The sequence below is a fragment of the Caenorhabditis remanei genome, chromosome IV, assembly GCF_010183535.1.
Source record: "Caenorhabditis remanei strain PX506 chromosome IV, whole genome shotgun sequence".
NCBI classification, from domain to species: domain Eukaryota; kingdom Metazoa; phylum Nematoda; class Chromadorea; order Rhabditida; family Rhabditidae; genus Caenorhabditis; species Caenorhabditis remanei.
In genome coordinates this window covers 11,708,367-11,719,417 of record NC_071331.1, presented here as the reverse complement: position 1 = coordinate 11,719,417, position 11,051 = coordinate 11,708,367, and the positions used below count along the sequence as shown (strand labels likewise).

Genomic DNA, 11,051 nt, shown 5'->3' with positions numbered 1-11,051 from the left:
AACTCCCCCTCATTCCTCCCGTTGCTTTCTGTTTCTATGGTAATACGTCCTTTCCCATATGTTTCCCTGGGATACCCAGACACGCTTCAAAGCGATTTCCCTATGTTTCCCATTTCAAACTACCAAATATTTTGAAAGAATTATGAACTCATCTGAAACTCAACAAACCAATTCGGAAACAAGAAATCAGAACATTGAGGTAATGGAATTTCCTTTCGTTTTTTGTTTCTCTTTCGTCTCATTTCATAAATTTCAAATCTCCGAAATGAATCTCTTTTCCAATCTACACACTCGATTCGAGAATATCTAGGTCCTCCCGACTATCGTTTTTCCACATCATCCATTCCGATTGCAATCCGTAAATCCCCCTTCTTTTTGGAGGAGAACTGAGAGAAGGACAGCCCAAACAACTTTCTCTTTTTATTTCAATTTGATATTTATCAATTAGTCTGGTGTGTGTGTTTTTATTCATTTATTATGCCAGTAATGCTTACTAAACACTCTCAATTCTCTGATATTTCCGAAATGATCGGAACAATGGGAACCTGTAAAGTTGAGGTATGTATCATGGGGTTTTTGATTAGGTGGCATATTTTTTAAAAAATTGAATATATCGGAAAACTACTGTGATTTATCTGACAATCATGATTAAAAATGTGAATTCTAAATTCCAGAATGCGATGCTTCATGTTTTAAGCAGATCCGATCGAGCATACTGTGAGAACCATTTAAATAATATCCTGCTGAAACATGAAATTTCAAAAAAAACTATTGTTCGAATGTTTCAAATATACAAAACCAACATTTTTGTCACACCCGGACTTTTTTCTCCTAACATTTATTCCATGAATTTTATTTAATAATCTTAGCAAATATTTTAATCAGAAACAGTATTTTTGAACATATTGAAACAGAAATCATCTCATTTTTTTCTGTTTCAAGAATTGATAAAACTTTGAAGATCTGAAAATTATTGTTAAGGGATGGAAAATATCCGCACTGATTTATAGATCATTCAATATCTTTTAACAAGCCAGAGAACCATTCCAATAGCACGAAACTAAAATTTCTGAAATGAGAAACCAATTTTTTTCTGTTTCACCACTTGGTTTCTTATGAGTTTTTCTTCATACTTGGATTATACTGCTCCAAAAGATAATTCATTCCATTTTCATTTTTCGCACCACCGAAATCATCGAAACTGTATCAAAACCTATCTTCCAACCCCATTTTGTACATATTTTTTGTTTATTCAGCAGATCGGAGAGTACATCAATACAAAATATACATCCACAAAGTGCCACGTCTCTCTGCTTTCTCTTCGCCCATTGTATCTCTTTTCTCTCTTTTTTCATATCATTTCCATACAACGTGTCGTTTTGTGTTCGTTGGTTGGATACTTCCCTTTTGTGCTTCCCAATTCATTCGAGATATCACCTACAGTGATAAGCCACCTCTCAATCTCTCATTTATTCGAGTCTTTTTGGATTAAAAGAAGCAAAAATGTCTGCTGGTGAAACGGTAAATACCTAGTGTTCCGAATTCATACCTCTGTGCTTTTGGGTCCGGGTTCCATTGACCTTTAATTCAATATCCTTCAATTGCAGGGTCTCGAAGCGTGTATCGGACAAAGTCACGAAGTGATGACGACTCCAGCAGCGGATTTAGCAGCTTTCAGAGCACGTAAAGTGGCTCTTATCACGGGAATTTCTGGGCAGGTTAGTACATGATGATCAGGCAAGAAGACTATTTTTTCCATTTAATTGAAGACTGGAAATTGATGTTTTGAAACCGAAAGTTTTGTATTCCAGGACGGCTCCTACCTTGCTGAGCTTCTCCTCTCGAAAGGATACAAAGTTCACGGAATCATCCGTCGTTCGTCGTCATTCAACACCGCCCGTATCGAGCATCTCTACAGTAATCCAATCACTCATCACGGGGATTCTTCATTCTCTCTTCATTATGGAGATATGACTGATTCGTCTTGTTTGATCAAGTTGATTTCGACGATTGAGCCCACTGAGGTTAGTTTCGAGTTTATTAAATTTCCTCTAAGACATTTCTAGCTACAATATAAATTTTGATCGACCCACGAATTCATGATGAGTCAGAAACAGGAAATTCATTTCTAAAAGTTTTGCTGAAATGAACAAGAATAGAGAGCATATTGAATCAAACAGTTTACTGCTTCTGTAAATTGTTAAAGATTTACAAATGAAACCGTTCCCTATTAGGATTGATTGAAAGGCCGGTTTTCATATTCCAGGTATACCACTTGGCTGCTCAATCCCATGTCAAAGTCTCGTTCGACCTGCCAGAATACACTGCTGAAGTTGACGCCGTCGGAACTCTCCGTCTTCTCGACGCTATCCACGCATGCCGTTTGACTGAAAAAGTCCGTTTCTATCAAGCGTCGACTTCTGAATTGTATGGAAAAGTACAAGAGATTCCACAAAGTGAGAAGACTCCATTCTATCCAAGATCTCCATACGCTGTTGCCAAGATGTATGGATATTGGATTGTGGTTAACTATCGTGAGGCGTACAACATGTTTGCATGTAATGGAATTCTCTTCAATCATGAGAGTCCACGTAGAGGTGAGCGAAAGGGTTTTAGCACAGCCAAACAATTTTTAAGTCCCACTTTTCTGATAATAAAATTATTTGAAACTGAAAATAATTTTCCAGGAGAGACCTTCGTAACCCGTAAGATTACTCGTTCCGTTGCCAAAATCAGCCTCGGACAACAGGAATCCATCGAACTTGGAAATCTGAGTGCTCTCCGTGATTGGGGACACGCCAGAGAGTACGTCGAAGCTATGTGGAGAATCCTCCAACATGATGCTCCAGATGACTTTGTGATTGCCACTGGAAAACAATTCAGTGTCAGAGAATTCTGTAATCTCGCTTTCGCTGAAATTGGAGAAGAACTTCAATGGGAAGGAGAAGGTGTGGAAGAAGTTGGAAAGAATAAAAATGGAGTGATTCGAGTGAAAGTGTCTCCAAAATACTACAGACCAACTGAGGTCGAGACCCTTTTGGGAAATCCAGAAAAGGCGAAGAAGACTCTCGGATGGGAAGCGAAGGTTACTGTTCCGGTAAGTTCATATATTTATGAATAGAAATGAAAATTTGAATTCGATCGATTTTTGCAGGAACTCGTCAAAGAGATGGTTGCCAGTGACATTCTCCTTATGAAGTCCAATCCAATGGCATAATTTCTGATTCCACTTATTCCTCTTGTCTTCGCTTTACTCTTCTCTTTAGTTTATTATTTTTTCTTTTTTTAAATTCTAATTTATTGATGATTGCTGTGATGTATTTTCTTGGGACCTCTGGGATTGTCTTGTGTCTTTTTCTTGTCTTAATTGTCATTAGTTATAAAATATTGAATATTGGGAAAAGAAGAAGTCCCTCTTGTTATTTCTTGAAAAGAATACGCCTTGTTCCGTTGAGAAGAATCCAGTTTTCGACAGCTTCTGTCAGATTGATAGGTTTTGATTAGAAGGTTCGGAAGATGGACGAAGATGAAGAGAAAAAGTGGAAAAGTTCACGCGGAGAGAGAATAAGAGATGGGTTACGGTAGATGGGAGAGAAAGGGGGAGGTAGATTTGAGTTGAGAGCAAAAACGATTATAGGAAGAGTTATGAGTTAGTAATGAAATTAGACGGAAACAGTGGAAAATAGAAAACAGGAATACGAGTAAGTTTGATTAATAGGAAAAGAGAAAGACTAGTTACTTCGAAATTTCAATCTGAAAACAAAACCACGATGAAACGGAACATTCTTCTTTTTGAACAGGAACCAAAATTATATTTTTATTTGAAATTAAAACCTTACAATGATTACTGTAACAGTTGAGTTTTTACTGAAAATTTGCAAAAGATAAAATACTATACGGTGTAGAGTGAAGTTAAGTGAGAGAATGATAAAGGGTGGGAGAAAATGAGAGAAAGAGAAGAATTTTTGCAGAAGTTTTAACTGGAAATTTATTATCTTTCAAGATGAATGCAGAGAGAAAAGAAAGTGTTCTAAATTTTTCTGAATCCAGAATTCCATGAGGCGATGTTGTCTTGAAATGGAAGAAATAGAGAAGATCATCGTCGGAAGATATAAGTATAACTGGAGAAATTAAAGCTGGAAAGCTGGAAAGCGGGAAAAGTCATCTAAAAATGGCATTATATGAAAAATCTGGAACATTCTGCTGTAGAATCTGTTTAAGTTGTTTTTGTGCTTTAGTTTTTATTTTAAAACTCTATGAAAACAAACCATATTTATGAAAAGAACCTGAGAAGCCGTTCAGATTCGCAAATTTTGCGTGTTTGCTGGGTTTCGGTTTTTTTTTCACCCTCGAAACTTCAATTTTAGATTAAACTATTTTTTGAATAATTATTTACGAGTTTTAGTTGAAATTTTGATGCAAAAACTCCTCTAAACTGGAAATTCGTTGATTTCAAGACAAAATTATTTGACAAAAATTTGCTCATAAATAGTTATCTTACAGTAATCTTTAAAGGCGCATGACTCTCTTTCAGAGTTGGTCTCACCACGATTTGAAACTTTGAGTCGCTTGTTTAAACGCGATTAAATTTCCGTTTGCAAACGGAACTTTTATCATTTTTGTGTCATTTTGGTTCCGTTGGTTTATGGTTTTACAGATTTTTTCCGAATAATAACTTAAAAATAGTTTTTTCCCACGTTTTTCTTTGAGTTTTTGCCGTTTTGTAGCCAAAATGTTTATATTTTTCTACATGCAAGTCCCATTTTCCTCGAATTCTGAAAATTTTGCCTCTCTTCTATTCCCTTTTGTTCAAACTCTCATCTTTCTGAACTACCAGTTGAATTTCCATATTTGCCGTTTCCCGCCGATTAAATAGAATAGTGAGAGAGTGTGCTAATCGAAGAGAGCGCCGACGTATGGGAGTGAAGAGACGCAGAAATTGTGCGCGCTTATTTTGAATTCACCTCCCTCTTTACTTGATTTTCGTTGTTTTTTGCGTGTGTTTTGATTTTTCCCGTTAATTTTCATAAATTTTCAGCAAAAATGAGTGTCGACTCGGTGCTCGTCGACTCATTTGTGCAGCTGACGAACCACTTCGCCACAGTTTTCAGTGACACAGAATCGATCAGTTCAATGACTGATCTCTGGGAAAAGCAAGGAGGATTCATCGCCAAAATTATGTAAGTAATTTTATTTGTATTACGTCATAACCTAAAATTTAACTTTTCAGGAAATGCGATACAAAAGAGTTCCGCAATTCAGATCTGTTCTACGAGGTCTTGCACAGAAAGATGAATATGGTCAATGGGTCTTTGGTGGAGGCGTTGGATCCCAAAGCGGCTGCGAAAGGAAATCTCCTCGAAATCTGCAAGTTCTACGCTTTGTTCCTCGAGTTTCTCCGCAAGGACCACTCGGAATTGCTGACAAACGTCCTCGAAAAACTTGCAACAGAGATAGGATTCAACAGCACCGTTCTTCTCGACATGTTCGCCTATTTCGACAAACTTTATTCACAAGACAGCGTTGATGACTGGTGGAGTTTTCTGATTCGTCCGGAGAATGTAGAAGTGTTGAGTGGAATGAGAACACCTCCACGGAACAATTTCATCAACAGCACTTTTGTGACACCCACAGCAACTGCTCGTCGTCTTCGAACAGCCTCATCGACCGCCAGAAGAAGTCCTATAGCGGATGCTGTTGATTCCCCAACAATGAAGTTCATGAGAATCGAGCAACAGCTCAAGCAAGCACAACGGCAGATGCTTGAGGCAGAGCAACGCGTGGAGGAGTTGGAAGAAGAGAATGGAAAGCTGAAGACGGAAAGTCGAGCGAATAAGATCGCGTGAGTAGCTAGAAACGAATTATATAAATAAAAAGTACTAAAATAACTTTTTCAGTATCGATTCTCTCAAACAAGAGGTTGCTGGGAAGCGAGATAACGCAGAACTCGCGGAAGAACGTGTTCAAAAGATGACAGCCGAAATGGAATCAAAGCAACTCGAAGTGGAAGCCGTCACTAAACAACTCGCCGAAAGCCGTACAACGCTCAGAAGTGAGCAACGGCATCTGGAGGAATTAGAGAAGGAGAAAGAAAAACTCGCTTCGAAACTTGCCACGACTACAGAATCTCTGGAAAAGTGCATGAAGGAGATGCGAAAACTCCGTGATACCAACGAAATGGAGTTCCAAGGGTATCAGAAGAAGGAAAGCGATCTCGAAGAGCAGCTCCGCTCTGTGCTTGAAGAGAATCGAAGTATGGCTGATCACCTGACCAGTTTGGAGGAGCTCAAGACGAATCTTCATGGGGAGAACAAGAGATTGACGAGTACAGTCGAGTCGTTGAGTCTGGAATCTGCACGAAACAGACAAGAAGCTGACAATGCAAAGACTGAAATGAGCGAACAGAGAGAACGATTCCAGGCGCAGCTGGAAAAATGTCAGCAAGATCATACGGAGCGAGCGAAGATGGCCCACTCTAAGGTTGAACGCCTCCGAAACGAGTTGAAAGCGGCGAAATCTGACAAGAATGGAATGGAGAAAGTTCTTGCCGAACTGAAAGAGCAGGTGTTGAACACGGACATGGCGAATCATCAGAATTCCGAAGGATTCTTATCGGCGAAGGCATGCCTCGAAGGTGCAAAGAAGAAAATAGAAGAACTTCAAGTTGATGTGAAGGGAAAAGAATCGATGAATCTGGTGCTATCTCAACAGTTAGAACGAACAAAAGATATTCTGAAGAATGAGCAATTGATCCGAGATGCATCAACTGCACAGTTTAACGATCGGTACTCCAAACTGCAGAATGCTTTGGAAGAAAAGAAGAAAGAAATCGAACTGTTGAGAGAGAATATGGAGAACATAGTTTTCAAAAACCAGAATGAGGTAGCCCAACACGAATCAGAGATGAAAGAGTGCCGAGAGCAGAACGAAAAGCTGATTGACCAACTTGAGTCGATGACCAAGATGAAATCGGAAGTTGAGCAGAAGAAATGCTACTTGGAGGAAAGAATTAGTGAGTGAAGATAGCAAGGGATTTCAAATCATAACATTTTTTACAGAACTTTTCCAAGAAGACCCTCCATCGCCTATCGAACGATGCGACACTCCAGACAGCCTCGTCGAATACCTCTCGAAAGAAGGTCCGCTCGAAACTGAGGAGGAGTTGAAGAGAAACGTCGAGCAGACGCCGCGGAAGTCGATCGCATTCAATTTCGACATGAATTCCATCGATTCGATCAGAGGAACACCGATTGGATTCAAGGTAAACAAATTTTTCAAAATTCCAAATAAAAACTTCTATTTTTCAGAGCAATCCACGTGAGTCAATCTGCTCCAACTACGACTTGTTCGAGCGATGCTCGACCGCCCGCTCTTCGATGCGATCTGATACAAATACACTTGCTTCCACTTCTGAATTCAAGCCACCATTCACTCCATCAGGCACCACGAAGGAAAGAATTGGGATCTTGACGTCTCGAAACGAGAAAGTGAAACCACACCTGCAAAGCTCGTATGTCGTCGAAATGGCCGACGTCAACTCGCCATCAGCCGACGAGGAGAATGTTCGAAAGGGAGGAGGAGTGGAGAAAAAGAAGAGACGTAACTCCATCTTCGCATTCAAGAAGCATTAAATTCTTCGGATAATTCGCTTTGTTTTTCGTCTGTAAATATTTATAATAGACAAGAATTCTGTTAATAGCTAAATTTTAAACATTTATGTCCCCTGTTACAGATATTTTCTCCACGTGTCGAATAGAAATATGAATTATTTGTCATTTCTTTATTCTCTTTTTCAGTTCATATTTTGAAGTTGTGAGAAGTTCCAATTCCTCTTTTCAATCATTACATCTTTGCAGGAAACCTGGGAGAGTAAACATGAACCGTTAGTTTCTTTGGTGTCACTCATTAACCTCTTTTTGCGAATTTGTTGTATTACGAGTGAGTGAGTGATCTTGATTTCCTCTCAATCGACAAGAAATCTCACACAAAAATAACAGAAGAATTTTATAAAGTAAGCGAAAAAATGGCGAATCGCCATCGTAGAGAACATAACTTTTAAAACTTGATTGTAAAATTTGTTTCGATTTCAGGAGAAATTCGCTTCTTTTTCAGTTAATTTTTTCCAAAAATCAATCTTTTCTGTGTTTCCCAGTGAATTCTTGTGAAAATGCTCGGAAAACTGTCTCAAAATCTTACAAAATATACCAAATCTTATTCACTACCAGCCGAAATTGAACCAGTGGTCATCCTCTCTGTATACGCATAAAGCGATCGAAACTGTTTACAGTACTTGATTTTGAAGTGGCATATCTCTAAAACTAGAAGGGCTATCAAGATGTTGTCCACTGAAGAAATGTAGCAAACTTTATTGTCTACATTTTTATAGTTAACAACTTTTTGATAGCATTTCAGTTTTTAAAGTTATCATTCTTCGAAAGAGAGCGGCTCAAGATGGAATAAAAGATAGTGCAGCTAACTTCAACTGTCATACCGCAAACCCTAAGAGAGATTTCAACTACAAAAATTTAGCAATTTTCATTTTCTGAATTTCTATAATTTAAGACTTTTTCTAGAATATTCAATTTGCATGTTCCGGTTTTTACTAGATTACGGTTTCAGAATTCCAATATTTCAACTTGTTGCAATCGACTGAGTTTAATAAATCTCATCTAAAATTTTAATTTTTAGTTGGATTTGAAACGTTAGAAATCTTTAGTGATTGGAATACTGCAAATCTTTGTTCAGACGGAAATTCCTAAGCAAACAGTTTCAAAAATTAGAGTTCAGAGTACTCAGAACAGAGTATATCATTAGTATCCAAAGTGGTCCACTAGAAGAATCGGGATATTTTCCAAAGAAAACGAATACACTTAAATTGGCTACAGTAATCACGAAGGGTATTCCAAGTCATCACTCATTCGTTGGGACGTACTATTTGAGAAACGAGAATTAATAAATAACAAATTTTGCTTACAAAACCAGATTTTTAAGGAAAAATTGAGGAGAGCTGTCGTCGAGTGAAGTTCTACTGAATTTAAAAAGATACTATTTGGAAACCGGAGATAAATAACACTATTTGAAAGAACACATCGCCAACAATAACAGTTTTGACTTCAAATAAATCTTATGAAGACATTGAAACAGAAACTTTCCAATAACATCTAATTTGGAGTGGAAAATTCCAGAAAATGTGCATCATTGAATTCTGAAACATCATGAAGACCTTTTTTAAAGAGAGTCCGAATTCATCTGGAACGAAATCCACTGTTCCAGTTATTTTGTTTATATCCAAGATATCGGTTTCTATCGTTCTCTTAACGTCTAGACTAATTAAAAAGCAACGAAGATTAAAAATTACAACTTTTTTTTCTTATTTAAGATATCTGCTATGCCGCTCAGATCATCAAACGGGAAATTTAGAAAAAAGTGGGAATTTCGACAGCGAAAAAATACGGTAGCAGGAATATACCAAGTAGCTGGAGAAATTTTTGACACGATTTCGATACACCTAGATCTGATTTTTCAAACTGTTCTGAAGCATAAGTTTCGTAAAACAACATGCTAGTTTGGTTCCAAACGTTTCTATCACTTCACTTGACATAGTTGATCTTCTCAGTTCACTAAAATTTCGTTCCAAAATGACATCATTCAATATGATATAACGTTTTCTTTTCTAATTGAGTTTTCACACTTTGATCTTTCAATCGTTTCGTCATGTTCCACTTACTAGTCCGATTCATTGCATTACTTTTTTTTCAAAAAAAAAATCATATTCAAAAAAAAGTGAAAGCAAATTCAAAAGTAATGTGAATAAGTTTCTGTACGTTGTGATTCGTCCCAAATAGTATTCATTTTGGTATTCCCGTTTTCTTGATAATTTTTGACCGATCAACTGATTGGTCATTCCGATTTTCGATTCGAAGCACCTTGAGATGAGAAGGATGTCTCACGCAGAGATGAGGAAATGGTGTGTGAGAAGAAGAGACGCAGACGTTACTTTTAGGTGTGAATGATGACTGCGAAGAGTACTGAGTTGGATCGGGACGACAAGGGGAGGGGAAAATATTGTTTCGATTTGTTATTTTTGTGGGCGTATTCAATTCTTGGAAGTTTGCTCAAAACAGCTTATAATTCGCACTTTTCTATAACATTTTTTATGTAGAGAGCCAAATTTATTTTTTTCATTACTTTCTATAAATTGTGTGTACGCTATATCTTGAGATTCAATAGTATTTTAGAACTTTCACTGCATCATCAAGTTTTATAATAAGAATTTATTAAATATTCTGATCCGCGAGTTTCCTGCTCTTTAAGTTAGAATAACAGATGGAATTGTTATCTTTGCTTTCAATTTCGCTTCTCATTTCCATCTCAATCTGAAATTCAAAAGATTGCAAGTTTTTCCTTATCTTCCTGTTTCAACATAATTATTTAGTAGATTTCATTAAAAACCTAATTCAGTTCATTCAACCTTCGAAGAATGAGAACGTTGAGCATTTAGTTGTTAGCCTGAAAAAGTGATATCAGGTCAGAAAAAGTTGTAGATGAATTCCGGAAAAGAGAATACCCAGATGTGAGTCAATAGTATACCGGTCCATTTGATAAAAAACTTTTAGAGAACCTTCAGAAATAGACAGGAATCAGAAAAAAAACTTATGTTTCAAAATAATGATCTGTTATGACGTATATATCAGATAGAAAATAACCGCCCAGGTTATATTTACATTTGGAAACTGTAATTTTCTGTTAAGGTAAATAGACTATGAGAATAGAAAATTTCCCCATCCCATTCGGACTAGTAGCAGGCTCAATTGGTATTGAAAACATTCATGATCCAAAGTCTCTATTTTCAGTTTACAGGTTGGAAATAAATCAATAAATCTTCACTCCTATTTGAAAAAATCTGGGATTGGGTATGTCATTACGACCAGATCCCAAATTGTATCGTTTCTGTTTTGATAGATCAACAAGTTCATTTGATCTCGCAATGGCACCCAAAATTAGAAAATACTTTGATAAATCGTGATAAGATCTTTTAAAGGAATGGATAC

The 11,051-nt window shown here is 37.1% G+C and overlaps 2 protein-coding genes across 2 annotated transcripts; both read left to right on the top strand.

The window, feature by feature from the left end:
- Positions 1-477: 477 nt before the first annotated feature.
- Positions 478-3,217, top strand: GCK72_013368 (uncharacterized protein; the record flags this gene model as incomplete). The annotated part of the gene is made up of 6 exons (XM_003096213.2): positions 478-558; positions 1,608-1,718; positions 1,812-2,024; positions 2,267-2,597; positions 2,688-3,097; positions 3,155-3,217. The coding sequence occupies 6 exons, from the start codon at positions 478-480 to the stop codon at positions 3,215-3,217; spliced, it is 1,209 nt and encodes a 402-aa protein (XP_003096261.2).
- A 1,826-nt stretch (positions 3,218-5,043) lies between these two features.
- GCK72_013367 (uncharacterized protein) lies at positions 5,044-7,631 on the top strand (the record flags this gene model as incomplete). Its single annotated transcript, XM_003089015.2, has 5 exons — positions 5,044-5,180; positions 5,231-5,842; positions 5,898-7,012; positions 7,059-7,261; positions 7,308-7,631. The coding sequence occupies 5 exons, from the start codon at positions 5,044-5,046 to the stop codon at positions 7,629-7,631; spliced, it is 2,391 nt and encodes a 796-aa protein (XP_003089063.2).
- Positions 7,632-11,051: the final 3,420 nt, after the last annotated feature.